At 36.0% G+C, this 21124-nt stretch overlaps 1 protein-coding gene and 2 long non-coding RNA genes across 6 annotated transcripts in view; 2 read left to right on the top strand and 1 right to left on the bottom strand.

Annotated features, from left to right (window-relative positions):
- grn (GATA binding protein grain) overlaps positions 1-14373 on the top strand; it is a 45504-nt gene extending 31131 nt beyond the window's left edge. For 3 of the 4 annotated variants that reach the window (XM_066391810.1, XM_066391809.1, XM_066391806.1), the window contains exons 6-9: positions 1940-2074; positions 12383-12530; positions 12592-12809; positions 13496-14373. In XM_066391810.1, the coding sequence (XP_066247907.1) occupies positions 1940-2074; positions 12383-12530; positions 12592-12809; positions 13496-13522 (528 nt within the window). In that variant the 3' untranslated portion in view covers positions 13523-14373. The remainder of the gene's footprint in view (positions 1-1939; positions 2075-12382; positions 12531-12591; positions 12810-13495) is intronic. The other variant, XM_066391807.1, reaches the window with a different exon arrangement.
- Positions 14374-16008: 1635 nt separating this feature from the next.
- Positions 16009-17100, bottom strand: LOC136410015 (uncharacterized). Its single transcript, XR_010752209.1, has 3 exons — positions 16902-17100; positions 16663-16844; positions 16009-16187 (listed from the first exon to the last, which is right to left on the bottom strand). It is a non-coding gene; the product is annotated as an uncharacterized lncRNA (long non-coding RNA).
- Positions 17101-20245: 3145 nt separating this feature from the next.
- LOC136409949 (uncharacterized) lies at positions 20246-20835 on the top strand. Its single transcript, XR_010752207.1, has 3 exons — positions 20246-20381; positions 20439-20585; positions 20644-20835. It is a non-coding gene; the product is annotated as an uncharacterized lncRNA (long non-coding RNA).
- Positions 20836-21124: the final 289 nt, after the last annotated feature.

Genomic DNA, 21124 nt, shown 5'->3' with positions numbered 1-21124 from the left:
CCAAGAAGTAGAGAGGTGCGGGAATGATGTTTTAAGGAATGCCTCGGTTAAACCAAACAAATGATTTAACAGTATCCTGTCAAAATGTTCTTTTCCTGGCAACGCTTACGGCCACTCACCACTTACCATAATAACATCCTCACACCGTCTACTTAAATGGTGAAATATATTGGCAAAGACGGCTACCTGAGCGTATTATTACTCATTTCGTAACAGTTTATCATTTTTTCCATTTCGCCTGCCGATGAGGAACTCTTTCTCGTTCCTAAACCTCATAAATTAAGACACTTGATGATAACATATTACCACGAGAAATGGAATGAGAAAATCAATTTTTAACTTGAGATATACGGGTTCCCCCTTAACTCATATTGGCAGATAAAAGCTATGGTCAGTACGTGTTAAAATTCAATTTACTCTCGAAAATTTTTATTACACATTTCAGCCTTTGCTATAAATTCGCAGTTGCTGGTCATAGCTCATTCGAAATGTACAGCACAAAATAGCTAATTATACATTTATATTATCATTTATGAAACACAGTGGTTGCAATCAACACGTCCGGCATTATCTGGCCAAAGTATCGACAGCTAAAAATGAGAGGCACATTGGAGCGAGCCCGGGTAAACTGTTGGGCCTCTAAGACGGATTGAGATAGAAAGATAAACCCCAGAAAGATTAAATGATAAAGATTGAAAGATAACGATTTATCTGATGTGTTTTGCGGTTTATACGCTACCATGTAAGTGCATATCAATGACTGCTTTTGTTTTTGTGTGGTGGAGACTTTGAGCTTCTGTTTGTATTTGAAAGCTGATAATTAACTGGTTTTTACTGCCATAAATAAGAAATAGAGGCCTTTTTTTTATCGAAACTTTCCATTTGGAAGAGGTAGAAACGGAATTGATAACTAGGGATCCATCTATCGCTGCTTTAAGGCGTAAATTCATTTTATTATTGATGGGACGCAATATGAACATTCTGAGATTTAAAAACCCTTGAGAAACGTTCAAAAATAACAAACCTTTTTCAAAGTTAAAAAAAAATTCTATAGAAAATATAACAAAATATTCCTAAGATTCTTATCAATAATCCCCAAACGGAAAGGGGAAGGGGCTCCAAGATGGCTTTTCTTGAGTTCAAAAAAATCTTTTGTAAGGTAGCAAAGTGCCTGGAAAGCTCTGAAAACCTGGATATCCCGAACACTTGAACATAAAAGAATACTTCTCAAATACATTCAAACCATCCTAACAGATTTCAATCCTTTGATTCCCATTACACTGGGCAGTACTGCGACCAGTTCCCAATGCAACTCACATCTCCCATAACATAAAAACATTATTTACTTTCCACCATTCTCCTCAACCAGTTCGAATACGCTCTAAAACTTGTGTCACTGAAGTAAACCCATTGTCAGATTTAATTGGATAGCGATCTCCCAGCGATAAGGCCGATGCGGCATGAAGGGTCGAAATCGCTTGCATCGCAATTCGGAATCCGCAGTATTCGCTCAGGAGTGCGTTAAGCGAATTTCATCCTTATGAGTTGGGTGGCATCACCGGCTTGATTGATTAGAAGATAAATGGGCTTTAAGTGTCGTCTGGGTGGTACAATCGGAAAAACGAACAAGATGTGGGGACGATATTTATTGCTCTTTGGTTCACTTCGAGAATGAGACAAGGGGCCCTTAAGGAAGCAGAGCTTTAATTGTTCTTGTTAGGATAACTTTTACTGTTTCGTAAATATTGAGCTCTGTCTAATGACCACATATTTAATATCACAGGTGACTAAAAAAAGAACATTTCGGGGAAAGACGCTCGAATGATATTTTTTTTAAGTCACCAACGACTTTTTTGCTTCTTATAAATTATAAATAAAAAGGTCATTTGTTTTTAGCTATCCGCAATTAGCGATTTAAGGCCGATTTTCTTAATTTCAGAGTTTGCAAAGTGCGGCAAGGAGAGCAGGAACGAGTTGTGCGAATTGTAAAACGACCACGACGACGTTATGGCGACGGAACCAAAACGGGGAACCAGTGTGTAATGCATGCGGGTTATACTACAAATTACACAATGTAAGTAATCCCAGAACCCATTTTTTGCACTTAAACGACTTCTAGTACAAGCTTCAGGCATTCCGTTGCCGTTGGTGACCAATTTAGTTGCGTGATGCAAATTGATCGCTACAACATTTTAATGTTTGCAATTCTCGATTTCTACTTAACATCGCAGTGCGTTCACTTTGAGTAACAACAATATCGTTTATTTAATCAAATAATAACGGTATGAATGCAGTTTAAAACGTAATAAAAAGAGCTCATAAACATATTAAGAACCACATGTTTCGGAGGCAGCTTGTGGATTTTTCGCATCCTTTAAGTCTATGCAAATAAACCTTTGTCCGTGACTATCAGACCGCATTAAAAATCCGAATAAAGAGACAGTTGTTGTTCGTATTAAGGAGTTTTAGGAGTTACTCGCCTCGAAATCCATTGCATTGGATCATGTTAAAATGAAGGAGGTTTGAACTGAAAATCCTATTAAATTGGCTCAGCTCCAAGTATATTTCTCCAGTGCGCTCACAAAAGTAGGTATGTAGTATGTTCATTTGAAAACTTACCATCACAAATATCATAAAAACTGGAATACATATGAAAGTACTAAGTAAGGTGGTCTTCCAGGTTGCGAGGGGAAACACCTTTGATATTATCCAAGTAAACCTAATAGTCAACCCTTGCCACCCCGTTACTCCTGTTTGAAAATTTTAGATGGCACCCCCCACCTAGTTGCACCTCATATTAAAAGTAATTAAGAGTATAAAATATCGGTGTATTAAGAAATTCAATTTGTTAAAACGTTTTCGAAAAATTGTGGAAAGCGAAAGAAAAGTAATTTTAATGTTATTTATCAAAGGGGCTAAAAACATTAATTTACCCGTAGTAAATGTGCAGGAATAACGTTTTTAGGCTTGTAATTTTGACGCATTTAAGTTATTAGATATTCAAAATGATTTTCATTTTGTATTAAACACAAATACAATCTGCTTTCGAATTCTTGTTGCACCCTTTAAAATATGTATCTAGTAATGGTCCGACATTCTGCGGTTATACGATTTTTTAGTTCATTCATGTCTTCGGAATTTAATTTATAAACAACTAATTTAAGATGACCCCAAAGGCAAAAATCAAGAGGCATTAAATTAGTAGACCTTGGAAGCCATTCAGTTGCTTCTCTTCTGCCAATGCATGTACCTGGAAAACAGGTATCAACCTTTTGTCGCACCAGTATGACATAATATGACGGTGCCTCATCTTGTTGATAGTGTAAAATATTTTCCTTGAGTAGATAATCCTCGTTATGATTTACTTGCATAGCCACGACCTCTGTTACAATTGATCAATCAACTTGTAACATCTTGAGTTCACCATATACAGGGTGAGTCAGAAAGAATGGGCCAACATTAAACTGGATATACTAGCCACCAAAATATTATGATTGAGCTGAACATAGTTTATATTAATATAACTGGTTTAAGAGGTACAGTGTGTTTAAAGTTTAAATTTTATTCTGAAATTCCTCTATAATAAAAAAAGATTTGATAGTATAATACTGAAAATTGGTAGTTTTATGTTTTTTGGTGCAAGAATTACGAATTTTAAGGTTATTTTGACGTTGCTTCTAAAGGGCGCTAATTTTACAGTATTATTTGAGTCATTTAAGACATATTTTTTTATGTGTTAAACCATGCTTAAAACAAGTCGAAAATTTAAAAGAACGATCAATTCTACAGAGAAAATGTATTCTGGTTTAAATTGTCTAAATCTATCAGTTTTTAAGTTATTTGCATTTAAAAAGTTCAATGCATTTTGCTATTTTTTTCATTTTTTTCCTTTTTTATTCAATTCCTTACTCTTCAGGAGCTGCGACGGAGAATACAAGAAATCACGAATATATTTTAAAATAATAGAGAAATTTTGTTTAACATTCAGAGACATTTAAGAAAATATATTCAAAAATATATTGAGGTAGGTGGTGGACACTTTCAACATTTGATTTTTTTAATTCTCAGTATCACTATTACCAATAATTGTTATTGTTATTTATTGTTGTTTTGATCATTTCTCTGTACATTTCCTTCTTTTAAGAATTAAAAAATCATAGCAAAATACATTGAATCTTTTAAATGCAAATAACTCAAAACCGATAGATTTAGACAACTTAAACCAGAGTAGATTTTCTCTGTAGAATTGAGCGTTCTTTTAAATTATCGACTTGCTTTAAGCATGGCTCAACAGTTAAAAAAAATAGATCTCAAATTACTTAAATAATATTGTGAAACTTGCACCCTCTAGAAGCAATGTGAAAATAACCTTAAAATTCATAATTCTCACACCAAAAAACATAAAACTACCAATTTTCAGATTTGTATTATCAAAACTTTCTTGATTATTGAAATATTTCAGAATAAAATTTAAGCTCTGAACACACTCTATCACACTCTGTCACTTAAACCTAAGCCATTGATATTGGTATAATCCATATTGAGCTCAATCACAATGTTTTGGTGACTAGTATCTCCAGTTTAGTATCGGCTTATTCTTCCTGACTTATTTTGCATATAGTTCACCATCAAGGTTACCATCGATGAATAATGATCCAATTACAGTACTTCCTAATATTTCAGCCTATATATTAACTTTTTGAAGACAACGAGCATTGCTTTCCCGAAAGACATGAAGATTTTGGTCGTACCAATAACAACAATTCTGCTTGTTAACAAAACCATATAAGGAAAATGTGCACTCATCGGAGAAACAGATATTTTTAACAAGATTTGGGATAGTGGTAATCAGTGCTGTCATGCTTTCACAAAACTCAATTCTACGATGGAAATCATCCTCAGCCAATATCTAATGAATTTGCATTGCGTATGGGTGAAACTTGTGTGTTTTCGTCACTTTTGCAATAGAACCATTTGAAATTCCAGTTTGACAAGACACTTTCCTAATTGATGTGGTTGGTTCAGCCACAAATTGTCCCGACACTTCAATTTTGGCTGCCTCATTCAATACTCTTATTTGATTTCGTTTTAAATTAGCTACTGACCCTGTGGTAAATTTTTCTAGAAGCTACTCCATCTAGACATGAGAAATATTTTTGTAAAGATATTTCTCGTTGAAAACACTAGCGGTTTGCCGAGGGGATTGGTTATTCGCACCATACATTAAAACAATTTCCACTCTTTCTTTTACAGAATATATCATGTTAATCGAGATGTTAATGTTACACTATTGCACACCATTTAACAAATAGTAAATAGCAAAATCTTGGAAAATAAGTTTCTGTCTGAAAATAATGAATGGAATGTATCTCATCTCATGAAAAAATATTTATTTATTTACTTGTTGAATAGAAAAGAATGCCAAAAAATCTGAGAAGATCGAAAAATTACATGCATTTGAAATTGTGGTATCAGTTTTTCTTTGATTTTTCGAAAACGCTTTAACAAATCGAGTTTCTTAAGCACTGATATTTTGTACTTTAATTACCTTAAATATGAAGTGCAACTTTTAAAATTTTCAAGTCGAAGTGACAATACTCACCTTCAGGTTTACGCAAATAATGTCAAAAGAGTTCTCCCTCGCAACCTGGAAGACCACCTTACTTAGTACTTTCATATGTATTCCAGTTTTTATGATATTTGTGGTGGTCATTGTTAAAATCAGCACACTGTATTGAATTGTGGCTTAATTCAAGGTATGTCATCTGAAAAACCATGGTGCATGAAAGAGGCTGATGATATGAATTATACTACTTTCATCTACTATTTGACATTAATACCGACTACGAATGGCCCATTTTCTCTGCTATTCTTCATTAATCCATGGGGAAATAACAGTATGGTGTTCTTATCTAAAAAGCCATTTCTAAAATCTTTTAACATTATGGTTACCAAACACAGCAATTTTCAATTTCTAAAAGTTTTTCTAATGGTTATTATCTTATTCCAGGTGTACTGAATCTCGTTTGTCACAATACATTTTGTTCATTCTTTTTCGACGTCCGAAGTACTAATTGTCTACTATTAGTAATATAGAAAGAATTTGAATTTTATTGCTCCATTTTTGTAGGATTTTTCTATTCGAAAAAATTCCATGTATGATCTCCCATATTTATATCGCGATTATTTGATGATTTGTTTGTTTCTTATCTTTGAAGAACAATCGTGTTCTGTGATGCTATGTGTTTCTCGAACATTCCCTAGTTGTAATGATTATACAGTACATATATAATCATTACGACGTTGTAACCTATGAAAAGTGTATAAAATAAATAGCCTTCTTTGCTTCTCAACGGTTTCACATTATTATGTTAGTGCTATATTGGAGTCCCGTTGCATTTTAAGCAACAATTCCCAACAATCGGGTCATCCATTAACTACTCGTCTTTTTCCATGTCCGTTAAGACAAGCAATCTTCATTCACATTTTGCTCATCATTCATAATCCATAAGTGTAATGTATGTATGAGTAATGTAATGAAAGAATGTAATGAAGAAATATGCATCCATTTCCAATTCCAAGTTGTTGGAGTTTCACGAGTTCACTTCCTTCAGCCTATTAAAGCTCCAGCTTCATGTACAACACTGAATTGATCTGTTCTACAACAAGCGATTTGTTGGCCAACCTATGTCTTTTTGCTAACTCTGCCGCATAAACGTGACATTGGCAAAATCCGTCGGCAAAATTTAAATCAAAGAGGCATTTTTATGAAGAATTGCATAGGACCACTGACCGCAACCTTAACTGAACTGAATATTTGATTAGTTTATGTCGCTTTAAGTCGACTGTCCAGGGTACTAATTCAATTAATCCGGCGGCTTTTTCAGACTGAAATCGCTCATTCGGATGTCGCGGAATTTGTGCAGAGGTGGCGCGGAATCTCAGATCTGTCTAACATCATAAAGATGCACTTTACGAATAATTAGACCGACAAAGAAACAAGTTGCCGTGGTCAATGGTCAATTAGGTTTATTTAAATTGGTACTATTGCACGGATGGATTGCAGTTACCGAAGACAAATAGTTGAGTCTTCGTGAACGAGACAATTATTTTTAACAATGACTGTCATATTTCATACTTCACGTTTGGTTATGGCAAGTTATGAATGAAGGAAATTACACGGGAGGCCAACAGATGAATTTCAGTGGGCGAAAAAAAATTGTCAGATCCTATCTCTGGTAAATCTTGAAATTCAGAATGATTACATTTGTTAGTCTCGTTATGTACGGTGCACTGACTTTTTAACTTAACGAATTGGCTTCTTTTAGTGTGGCTGAATGAATGTTTATACGCTTAGGTAGCCGAGGACAAAGCACTTGTGGACTACATGATCTAAAACGTATAAAAAATGGTTACCATGACAATTAAATTCATGTTTAGGTGCACAATAATCTCTGTTTCCTAGGAGGATTTGAAAACGTTCTCTTTCTTGTTCCTCTCTTCCGTACATTAGACACAAGAACAAAGTCAATCTGGCGCATTGGCAACTGCAGTGGAAGTCCCCGCAGGTCCTTGCGTATTGAATAGTGACCAGATGTAACTCGCCAAAGTTAACTTTGTGGGTGAAGCGAAAAAGTATTAGATGCGCAGTAAACAGGTGGGCAGCTCAAATGGTGCGGTACACTCCGAAAAAAGAAAATATAGCCCATAAAGGGCCCAGCGAGAAGGGACAAGATAAAACCGCCCTTACTTTTCACTTTTGTTATGGGCTGTATGTCGCTCCGTTCTTTTAATATTTTATATTTTTTAATATTTATATATATCGTTCTCGTCGAATACTTGCTCTGTCATCACGCGCAATACTTCACCCGTAAAGTTAACTTAAACAAACGTGCATATATGCATCTCCTGGTAATAGTTAACAACCTGCTCCGCAATCACTGCGGTGCGAGAGTGCGATAGCTTGGTTTCGAGGCGCCTTGTTGTTCCGGCAGAAATTTCCATCCCTTGATCTTTTGTCAAGACTTATGTCTTATGACATCCAAGTCGACGTAACAACCGTGTCATCCGCCGTGGAGCGTTATTTTTACTGTTTTTGCTTAGAAAGGGCGTTTCAGAATGAGTTTGCTAATTGCTTACTGGAGATTCCTGTTATCGAAATTAGAAATAAAGTCCATACGAACATGAGTTCGTTTTCGCTTCCTGTCTGAAATGTAGGGTTATAAAAGATTTTTTTTTGTTTTTTCCCTAATACGTCCGTTCCGGCATTAAACAGTTTTATGAAAATTGGAGTGCGTAAAATAAGTATAGAGACACACCTTTTAAAAGGAAACAATGTTTTTAATCTACTAGTGTCCTTGGTGTGACCTTGAACATTTTAAACGAAAAATATGATACGCCACTGGTTAAAAAAATAACAATAGTTTTCTGAATGCTTAATATTTCTGTGAAAAAAAGGTCTCTTGAATATATTTCATAACGTTAACCGTTTTCATGGAAGAAAATAAAACGCAACAATCTGCAACTGAGAAATCGCATAATTCATTTGTTGAACACAATAAAAAATACACCAGGAATTTTTCAAATAGTGCGCGAGAATATGCGAAAAAGGGCCGAGGCATGCATTCTTTCAGGTGGGAGGTATTTTCAACACCTTATTTAATTGTTTTTTTATAATTAATGCAATGTACCTGATTTAGTCTTTTAGTTTTAATATTAATTAGCAAATAATGTTTCTTTCCATGGAAACTGTTAACTTCACGAAAAATATTCAAGAGATCTTTTTTTCACAAAAATAAGACGCATTCAGAAAATTATTTTTTTTTTATAACCAGTTGCGTATTATATTTTTTGTTTAAAATGTTCACGGTCACCTCAATGGGGACACCACTGGTGAAATTAAAAACATTGTTTGCCCTTTAAAAGATGTGTCTCTACGATTATTTTACACTCCATAATTATCATAAAAATATTTAATGCCGGAACGGATTTATTGGGAAAAAACGAAAAAAAAATTAATTTTTTACCTCCCTTTATTTTAGACAGAAAGCGAAAACGGATCCATGTTCGTACGAACTTTTTCCTTATGTCGATTACAGGAACCTATTTGGTAGAGTTATTTTAAAACACCCTGTATATCTGCCGTCATACATAAACATCTTTTCTTAGGCACTTAGCTGACACCATTTGTATCGAAAAGTCGCTCGTTGCCTGCTTTGTCATCTTATTTCTCGTTTTTATCGGTGTTGTTTAGCTCGTAAATTATTCATTCACCAACATCATCCACATTTTTGGTACTTTTTCCGAGATTACCATCTTCTTTTGAAGAGTATAAGGTACTCTTTTCTATAAGGGAGATGGGCCGTTTTGCGGAGAAGGAGGGTGTCAGCATGGAAAGCTCTATTGACAAAGAACTTTTCGTCTTGGTGACGTTTGTATCTTGAACTCTTCATAAACGCATTTTGCCGATTTTAATCCTGCCTCATGTGACAGCTCTGTAGGTGGGAAAAAACATGAAGATCTGCCATCAAAATTTAAAATCTTCGATTTTACAATTGCCATACACAAAAACAGTTATACCTCCGGATTGCATTACAAAACGTTATGGTTATCATAATTGACGACACCCAAGAGCGAGACAGTCATTCGTAATGCGTTATCCTCTCCCATTGATTACGATTCAAAAATTTTTATGCATGTCCATTTGCAGCTAAAGTATCGTGTATAACATGGGACAAGAAAGTCGGATTCTGAAAGCTGCAGAAAAGAAAAAAATGGCAACATCTCGATCAGTAAATCAGTCTGAATCGCGCGAGTTTTTCCGAGCACGTTCTTGAGGGTCGAATATGGGATCCGAGGATGCCTTTAGCGAGTAGCTATGTGCTTGAATTATTTAATTATCATTTTATTGTTCTTTGTACAGTTTATGTACATTTTATTATTAGTGGGTTCCATGACGAGGTGAATTATGGACCTAGTGCCAACCGTGTAATGGCCTCTTTATATTGTAGCGTATAATAAAATTAATCTAAATACTTATCTAAGCCTTCGATGCAGTTAACATTCGCGATAGCTGCATTTAGTGCGTCATAATGAGCTCGCACAGCGGTAAATGATTATACAACATTCCTCAGCAGGTGCCACAAACAGCTGAAGAGGTATTTTTAAAAGCACCGCATATCAATAAATACTTAATAGAGAGTGGAAATAAGCACTCTTGGGGAAGCATCGGGATTGGAGTTAAATGGCCTCATTATAATAAACTGAGCTGGCAAAACAGAGCAGAAAGAATCAAAGAATTAGTTATCTCACCCGGAGATCTTGATCGCAACTGACCGGAATAATGCTGAATTTGTCTCCGTTTCCGGACTCACTTAAGGCATTGACGAGAAAAGTTCCGGATCATTGCTTCTGTTTTATAGCTCCGGATTTGCTGGATAGGACGACCACGTGACCGGGATATTTCCTAACACCCATAGTATCACTAAACCGTTTCCGGCCTGCCTGTTTCAAAAAGATGCAGAAAATAATGACATAGGAGCGCATTCGAGGTTCGTCCAAGTATGCTGGGTGCCGCAAGCATAGTACATCATACCATATGAACCCACGCCCATTTCAAACAACGTCGTTACCCAACAACAATAACAATTTGTTACGGGGAGCTGTAATAAGCTACATTCGAGATTTAGAGATACCGGCACGTCGTCGTTTCACTCTACTACTGAAAAACCATCTTGCCAATTAGTTTCAAATTAGGAAGAATTCTTTTACCAAATATGTATACTAGGTACCCTAATTCGGATCTTACAATTAAGATTTATGAATTAACCAATGTTGACATTGATGCCCAATATCTGAGGTCCATGAACCGGTTTTGTTTGAAATCTTTTCCCTTAAAATAAATCTGAAGACATTGGTCTCTCAAAATCGAATATTATGCAGATGTAGGGACGTGGCTTAAGGAAGTAAGGCAGTTGGATGTGTTTGTGTAACCATTCTGGATTCACTCTACTTCTTTTACTATTAAGCCTAACGACCAACAATCGATTTTCAGGTACATTGTCCATCATAATTATTTAAAGATAACAAGTAAAAAGTATACATATGAAGTAGTTATCTAACTCATCGTGTAGAAAATTAGCATAATTATGTAAAATAATAATTTAGAAATTACAATGACCGCGACTAATGAGGTAGAACCTGCTTTGATGGACAGATAGCATTGCTTACCTATTAGGCTACTCGTAAATTTATTAATATTATTACAAAGTAGCAGGTTTCCTGCCGGGCTCACCTATATGAGATCTTGCTATCTGTCAACCGTAGAACTACCGAAACGATCAAGTGTATAATTTAATGGTTCTCAAGATTTATGCGGGAGTGGTACTGCTGAGTACCATATTCGAATAATAGGTGTACGATTATTATTATTTGTTTGGCTGCCACAGCCATGATGGCAAATAAAACATCAGGCAGTTTCGTTTTCCCAACTGTCGGCGGATCGTTAACGAGATCTATTACTCAGGGATTTCTGTTTTGGTTGTGTGTTAAATTGCAGATATAAATGTGTCAGTAGACCCAGTATAATATCCGGTAACATTCCAAAAAGCTATTGTAACATCAAGGGATAAACATTCTAATCGGGAGCGATTCAAAGACGTATCGCCACTGTCGGGGTGACTAAATTACAAAGCGAATAGATCCTTTTCCTTTGCCGCCCTCTTTTCTTGCTCAGATTGGCCCTATAGATTACGACAATTACTGTATAATGTTTGCTGTTTGAGCACTTAAGGACATGGGTGGAGAACAACTGCTTTTGTTTGCCAAAATATCGACTTACTCGAGCACATTATTCTGCACAATAAAAATGACAATGTGTTTCTTTAATGATCCTCCAGAGGAAATGGTACGGTATGGCTGAAGATGCTAAATGTTACGACCAAACTGCGAGGAGAAATATACACACTTCAATGGCAATAATTGGAAATTATTTGATTTTTCTGTTAAATTCAATTCCAGTGATAATGTTACTTGAGAGAGTTAAATTTATTTAAATAGAAAAATCATGCACCTGTGATGTTTTAATTAACATCGTCTTAATTCCATGTTAAATGTATTACTCCTTTTTGCCAACACCATCCATGTCCATACATTATTCTTTAAAATAGTGGGAACGCAATCTCTTATGCGTTTCACGGTCTACGCCTTCAAACTAACACTGGTATATATATTTCTTTTAAGAATGGCTATTCATTCTATTATTTATGTTTGTTCGTACTTAATAAATAGAGCTTCATTCAATGGTTCCGTGGTTGCAGCTTTAAACCATATAAATCCAACGCACTGTGAACGACCATATAACATGGAAGTTTTCTTGTTGCAGGTGAATCGACCTTTAACGATGAAGAAAGAGGGCATCCAAACTCGAAATCGGAAGCTGTCGTCGAAGAGCAAAAAGAAAAAGTCTGGAGCTGCATGTTTGTCTCTTGGAGGTATGATGGGGGATATGATGAAGCCTCTGGATTCAAAAGGTGTGATTGGCACTCTTGAGACTCTGGCGACAGAGTTGCTAATTGTTGGTTTCTATTGCAGGGGGATTCGGGCAATTTAACTCGATGGGTGGTGGGCATCCTCACCTCAACGCCGCTTTGCATCCCCATCACGCCATGAGCCATTGGTACCAAAATAGTACGCACCCTCATGGGTTCGTGAGTGGGCCTCCTCCTCCTGCGCCTCCCCCTACTGCTTCATACCATCACCATATGAGTTCCTTGAGTGCTGCCGGTCTTGGGCTTACGTCGAATGGCATGGTGAGTGCCGTAAATTTAAGAACCAAATTTAGAAATGAGTATAGTAGTGAATATAGCAACACTCAGTGGTGATAAGTTATGCTAAATCAATTCAATAAAAAATGGACCCTAGGGTCAATTGACCATGGCCAAATTTTCAACATTGTTCAGCTCAAGGAAATCGGAAAATGTCAATATGTATTGCGAGTCATAATTTTGTACCGTTTGGCCTCTATTTTCAGTAGAGTCCGACCTAAGCGATAACCTTCAGTCACCTTTACATAGTACGTATAGCTCAAAACAGCGTTAAAACAAATTTCGAGAATTGCGATACTTTTTAACTTCAGAATTTAGTTAACAGTCAGATTTTAGGAAGGCATGTTGGTTCGATAGTAAGATTTGGAAAAGTTTCGTCAAGATAAGAGAATAAATTACCATAGACAACGAGGATCAGAAGGGTCAAAATGGTAAACGAGACAATCCAGTCATGCAAGAAAGAATAATAATATTATTGGATTTCCATCGAAGATCTAACAAAATATCCGTAATTAAAATGTGGGCATCACATGTGAAAAAAATCGATTTAGGTCAGCTCAAGTTTCAACATTTCAAAAAGACTTCAAGTATCACGGAAAAATACCGGACTTTCTATGTACTGATAAATTTTGTGCAATATTCCAAACTGAACCATATTTCTTCTTTTTCAGGCTGGTTGGAGGTCCGAATACACGTGATAAGGATAAAGTCTGCACTGACCACTTCCCTCTTGTACATAATGTAGACTAAGGTACCCCGCAATGCAACCAACGTGTCCAATAATCGTATTTTTATACGTGCTCATTGTTTTTCACACCGATATTTCCCTTTGTTTCCTGTAACAAAAAGTGAATGCAAATACGAGTTGGCATAAAAATACATTTGGACGTTCGGCTGGTCTTCAAGGTGATCGATTCAAAATCTGGTCATGACCTTCCTTTTGTACATAGAACGCTGTATTTATTTGTAATTATTAAATTTCGTATTAAAAGTAGCCGCTAGAGATGACGTCGTTGATCAGTGAGTTTTGACCAGAGGTTATATGTAAAATTTAAGTACAAATATTAATAATTATGTCACGTGTGTAAATTTATTGAATTGTAAATAGGCCTTTAGCTAATTTTTACCATAATGATATTTTGTAAATAGATAGTTTAAAAACTATGTGCAATCTTGAGTTGTCAGATATTTATTTATTGAAGACTGCTGCGAAATGATAAAGAAATTGTTCTTTTTCTCTGTGACAAATACGTCCTCAAATGCAATTTTGTGCTACACAATGTACACATTTATTTATGTTCATTTATTTAATTTCCTCATTAGTCCCCTATCGTTTTCATAACCCAGCCAAGGCAAAATTATACGCCCTACTCAGTTTAAAGCCGTACTGTATTTTTTCATCGTTTATGTAAAAACGGTCGATACACGCAATCGATTATACCTAAAATACATATAATAATAATTGAAATTAGAAAATACTTTAAAATGTACATAAAAATCGATGTATGTATATGCTCTTTGTGTGATATATTAAAGATATTTAAATCTCTTTGAAGAGTTTTATTGGGAAAACCATTTGGTGTTTGTTACCTACAGTCCAGACTCCTGCTCAACAGCCACACAAGTTTGTGGTCATTAGTTCAAAAACTACTAAACTTCTAAACAAAATAACAAAATGTTGGACATGTCCCATAACGTGATGTATATTATCCTTTATTAGTTGCGTGTCGGTGAGGTTTTATTGTCATTAAATGGAAAAATTTATAGGCCATAACTTAGCCTGCAGACAATATACAATGCGTAATTATGTCTCTGTTAAAGCACCGTGTTATTTGAATATAAATATTGCTAAATGTATTAAAATATTTCTCGGTAAATATGAATCTAAAACACGTCGTCTGAATTTTAATTAGACAGTTTGCATTACTCACTTTCCTTTCCTTTCTTCTTGTTGCAAGAACGATTATAGTTTGCGGAAGTTTTTGGTATATAAAAGGAATCACGCTTATTGTGTCCGTTAAAATAAAATAATTAAAACTGTATTAAGAAGCTAAATCCATAAACCTTTAATAACAAAAACATTTTTTGCCGGTAAATGCCGACAAAGCCATAACATATTCATTACTTCTGCAAATTTCGCTTATTAAAAATTATAACAGGATCCAATCACTATAATTTAAGGCTTAAATCGTATACCATGAGCATCTGCAATTGAATTCATCATGAAGAACGGGGAGAATGAACCGATACACTTTGGATGATTCTTGGAGAGGAATAATCATTTTTTAAGTTTTATGAAAATCTAGGTAATGCAGGATTTATAAGACAATGGGGAAAAAAATCCTTGTTATATAAGAGGGCAATTGGAATTCGAGGCAGTACCCAAATGATGTAGTAACTCACGATCATCAAGATAGATGTATTCCATCTTGACGAGCACTAATTAAGTTAATTAAGGGAAATTACATTTCTATCCAGCGTAAAATTCAAGATGACAACGGGCCTTCCTATCGGGATTGGGTCTTCAGAATCTTAGAAGCCTCATGTTATTTTTTATTAATAATTAGTGTAAGCTAATAAAGTTAATAATTCCTTAAAGTGTGTTTTTCTATGAATTTCACGGAGACATTTTTAGATTATATTCACCAGCATCGACGTGAAGGATAACAGCTATTTCTGTAAGTATTAAGAGCGTTCAGTCTTCGTTTCTTCGTGATGTGAGAAAACAACTCGGGTAACCACGTGTCTGGAAAAAAATAGTTTTTTAGTAGTAGAGTGTTATTTAACAAATATGTATCCGTTAACAGAAGACGAGATTATTAATTGTCGCAAAATCATGCATTAATGAAAATCTAAAAATAATTAATTAATGATTTTTTTATACATAAAACAACTCACTAGACGGTAAAGTATTTTTTATCTGCAGTTCCTACATGGCTTGAGATATCTAACTGGCATTTTAATTGTACGTTAACCCCCGCATTAGGAGCGTCCAAATGCCCGCTAAATGCTTCCATGTTCTGCGAAGAATTTGAGTCTTGTCTGTGCCTATATCTCCGAATAAATTGAAATATACTCACACAAATGCAAATAAGAATCTTCTCCAAGGGTTTCCTTATTGCATTCTATTAAGTATCCAAACATACATATTTTGATTACACTCTTGACCGTTAAATCCCCTTCCTTTTCCATCTTTTTTGTAACTGATCCATTAGTTTTCATCCATTTCGCTTCGTCGGAGGTCCATTAACCTTTTGCGATAATATGTGTCATATAAGAAGCTCTACAGGACAGGTGATCTTGTGCACTAATTAGGCTCAGGTGTACAAGACGCGTGCCGCCAGCTGCTCTCTTCTTCTTCACCTGCCCAAAAACACAAACCCATTCAATATACATTAACAAGTAAAAAATGTTCAATTGATTCTACATGTTCTTATGGAAGAAATCAGAGATTGCTTTTCAGTGACAAGATTATTATCACACACACGTTATTGAGGCTCAGATTATCAGTTATTAAAGCACTGAGCTTGTTACTGTGCCGAAGCGTTTAGCATGTGGGCCTAACAGTACTTAACACGCGTTAGCTTCATTAAAAACTCACTAATTACCATGTTTAATTCTTACGTAGACAGACGTATTGGATTTTTGAATTTTAAAAGTTACTTTATAGACAAAATTCCATTTACCTATTTTTCAACTGAATTCTTCTTAAAGCGGAAATGTCTATAAAAATTTATGTGGTTAGTGGACTGCATCCTGCATCGAAAGCAGCCCATTGCACACACACACCAGAAGATTTTATCTCTTTATTGTCTAAATGAAAATTAAAAATTCTCACCCTGTGTTTGAGACGGCTTTAGACAGGATTTTTCACTAAGCTCTTGTAATTTTAAGTAGCAGTTTTACACACTTTGGTTTAATTAACTATTTCTTCTCTATTCGTAGAAATCCATCATTTGTATTCAGTAAGCGCTTGTCCTTTGTTGAAAGAATTTGCACAAGGTGCTGTGCATTATCTGCCTGTATAATGGCTGTCATCATATTCATTAGATACGAATTCATGTATCTAAAGCTCACTCCAATCCGAAATATCTTAATTATCAACTTTTCTTCGAAAAATCGATTTCCTTGTCTTGACTCCAATTTGGTACGCCAATTTTTAATTTCACACTCGGATGACCGATCAATAAATAAAATTATTACGTGAGGCACACATGTCTAAATAACGTTGAAATCGAATTACTATTGAAAGACGTGAAGTAACGTCTTTATTCATTGTCGGTGTCGATTGAAATGAGGCATGCGGTAATTTAATATATTATTGAAAGTTGTTTTCAAACTTATTCGGCATGTGAGTCTTATTGTATGGAATCACCTGTCTCCGTTTCGTTACACCGGGTGTATTATTTATTTTCATTTGGAGAGATTCTCCGAAAAGAGGCAGTTGGAAAATTTTGTTTAAAATGACATTTGCAATCCTGGCTATCATGGAATTGGACCTGTTTATGGAGTCTTACTCGAACCTAGGAGAAAACTGTTGCAATCTGACTATATTCGGCATCAAATAGCACCAATCTCCCTATATGTCGCTCATCATTTGAATGAGACAATCTGAGATGTAGAAAACATATATATTATAAAATTACATCAAAACATGGAACGTTACTTTTTAAAGATCTGTTAAAGAATGAAATAATGGTGCATTGTTTAACGAGTGACGAAAGTAGCGTTTCCTGTCATTCAGAGGAAACTTTAGCAGACGAGGCGAAGCCGAGCTACCGGTTACTTTATAGGACTAATCTGAACTATCCGGGCATTGAAGGGTCGATCTGTAGTGTCCTAATTTCTATCACTACCAAATGCTAAGTTTATAGGTCTTTGCCTGGCTGTATGACGTCCCTAATGAAGGTGGACAGGGATGCAACTGGAGGCTTAGTTGCGTGTTTCCGCATCGCCGCTATCATAAACTTGTATGATCCTTCTCGCTGGGACTGAAGTAGGGCGATCCGACCCACAGGACATTGTTCTATCCCATTTGATTTCATCTCTTCAGTAAGTCTTTTCGGACAAGCCAACGTTTCTGGGGACGGTGGCTAGAATATCGAGAATTTCAATTGGTCATTCAGAAGTGAGTGAAATGGTCAGTGGGGTTAAGTATTAAACAGTAAAACTCATTCTGCCATGACGTTCACCATAATGTCTCTTTTTTCCCATATTTTGATTGATTTCAACATTTTCGATTTTATTTATACAGGCGAGTCAACCATTCTGTCCGTCCAATCTGTCACAGGGTTGATTACCCCGAACCCGAAAGTGTATTGTCAGGTATTCCTATCGGAATGCGAAGTCGAACCTTTCGTAATTTGTTCTGGACACAACATTAGTTGTATAGTTGTACTAATAAGTTTATAAGGAGATAACGCCGGTTTGATAGACGTGGTCATTGTGAGCGGGTCTCATTTAGTGACAGCCGTGAAATTACAATATTCTCAGCGGAATCGATTGAACAGCTTTTATATGCCACGTATTGTGATACGTAATTTTAGAATGGGCAATAAAGACACAATATATTCAATGCAGTGGCGTATACACACGCCAAGAAAACACCACAGCATTAGCAAGCACTTTCCAGAAGACAGAATAAGTTTGTACCATTCTCTCGTGGACTAGCGCTTCTCGGGGATTCGGTTGAGTAATAATATTTGCCAAGTTGATATCCGGAATGAAGGAGAAGAAGAATAACAAAAATCGTAAGTTCTCAACAACAGTGACAAGAATACATGTGCGTCCACCCAGTCTATACAAGATGAGCAGCTTTCCGTGGCACATTATATCTGCTAATCAAACCATCAGTCGCTCTGCGGGTAGCCTCACTGCCAGCCCAGCTAAATTAATACAATGATGGAGCGTTAAAAGTCCTATTTACTATATTTTATCCCACGTCACTGGTCAGATTTGAGAGAAAGGTGCTACTTTTTAATTACCTTCCTAGATTGTTATCGAGAAAAAAAATGGTTTTCAGCTTTTAAGCATCTCGGGAGCGCGACGAGAACTATCTTGGGCTGCGCCGCATCTGTGAGACCTCCAGTTGCAGAAGAAGAAAATTCGAGGCACTTTCAACTGTAAAAAGTACCGATGGCATCCTGTTTATCGGACACAATCGGAAAATATTTCAGCAATAATTTAGCCGTGGCCTGTACTTAAGGTACGGTTTAGCCCACAGCCCAATGGCAAATACTGAGAATCGGACCGAGGATCGATCGACCAGGTGGGGTCGCTTAATAAATATATTTATTGTCCGGGTATTTTAATTGGGGGGTTCGGCGCTAGATGTCAGGTGGGCAATTAAAAGCCGCACTGGGAAGCTGATTTGACACCTTAGTACGTCAAACAAGCAGAATCGAGGATGCTGCTTTTGCATTTGGGCATCTCATAGTTTCCTTTATTAACATTCAACTCAATTCACTAAGGAAGTAAAAATTGTGATCACTAGCAAAGCATTGATCCTTTTCGAGATAAAGTCCTCATACATTCGCGAGTATCTGTTCGGCCCAGTAACGTCGTGTTCCCACGTCCCTGTCGATTCTTGGGTTTGACGCCCGAGCCGGCTACTCCTAAAATTTCTCTCCGCTCATTGAGCTGAAATAGATCACAGAGATCTACGATGTGAGAAATGTTGAAAAAAAGTGCGAACGTTTGTAAAGAAGTGTAATGGACAGAAGCAATTTCATTACTATCAGCGACCATAATTAATTTAACGGACCCATATATAGCGCCCATAATAACACCTCCGCACTGCAATAAACCCGCGTTTTCCGTATATTCAAATGGAATTCTTATGTAAACCATTTTCCGGTGTTGTATTGTTCCATCTTCAGTTAGTCACTGCCGAGGAATACGGTTCGAAACATATTCTTCTGACAGACAATAACATTTTCAATGAATAATGCATTTTTATCGAAGTTATTTTAAATAAAATAATAGCTACTGACACGGTGGTCAGGTTTACAACACCGGTTGGTGGCATACATTACTTTTTAATTTGAATAATTTATGGAGTTGCTCTATCGATTTTGATTTAATACCAAAATGAGGTTGAAAATATAAATAAAGGAAGGAATTGTTGTAAAGTGCAATAACGTATTCGCCCATCTTTCAACCGTGCGTGATGATCATTGGCACGTAATTGGGAAGCAAACTATAATTTCTTCAACTACAGGATTAATCACCCTAGAGAATTAATTGCACGGAGGTAACCTAATTATTTTTTCCATAAAATTAGACCATTTCACCCAGTTTGTATATGAAAGCCATTCAGTGATTTATAACATCCTTCACTACAACATACTTATAATTAAGCGGCTATTATATCGTTAAATAACCCAGCACACAAAGAAATTTTATTAAGTAATAACATAGACCGCGGTGGTTTTAGGGTCGAGAGTCACAAGAAAACATGTTAATTTTAAGTGCAATAATATGCGGGATTAAGAGGCCTAAGTAAAAGCCGCTCGAAAACGGTGTAGTTTAAGCGTCCAATTATCACATGAGATTTATGTAAAGAAAACTGCCTATCGATGCTCATCTTCTCTGTGCAAAATACGCCTATTCTAGGAAGCCATCTTGGCCGCCATTGCACCTGCAGCAACAAAAAGAAGACGAAGCAGGGCTCGAAGAAGAAGAGGAGAAGCGAAGGAATTGCAGAAGCTACGTGAGAGGTACTGGAGTAACAAAAGAGTGCGTGTTTATTATTCAAGCATGGTAAGTTTTGCAAGAGAATGAGATAAACAAATGAGCCCACTACATCGTCTCGTTACAGGCCGGAACAGCATCACGAATCAAGCGGTGCCCGCGGTTGATCGCAGATAAAGCAGCCGCGAATCGATAGGCAGGGACGGTACCAAACGGGTTCTTATGGTGCTAACTAAGGGTATTTCAATGCATCGATAGTTGCGAACCAGCAACTAGCATCTTTTCTCCTCCATGGGAAAGTCAAATTTTAAGTCCGAATTGCAAGAATTTCTTATTCTATAGTAAAATAATTCCAGTGCTGAGTTTCTTTCGTTTGTCATATTTACCGACTTATAATTTCATTTCATCTATGTCTGACGAACATCAAAATAAATATTTACATACTTAAATTTAAACTCAATCAAATAGGTACTTGATTTATATTTATTGGAATTAAAAGAATTTAGACTATTCTGAAATACAAACAACACACATTATAAACTCTCAATGACTATTTTAAAATTCAAATAATAACCTCTGAAATTGAAACCTTTCGAATCGATGATCTC

Source organism: Euwallacea similis, chromosome 7 (assembly GCF_039881205.1).
Source record: "Euwallacea similis isolate ESF13 chromosome 7, ESF131.1, whole genome shotgun sequence".
In the NCBI taxonomy this organism is placed as follows: domain Eukaryota; kingdom Metazoa; phylum Arthropoda; class Insecta; order Coleoptera; family Curculionidae; genus Euwallacea; species Euwallacea similis.
The sequence above is the reverse complement of the archived record's forward strand: the minus strand, read 5'-3'. Positions and strand labels throughout refer to the sequence as shown.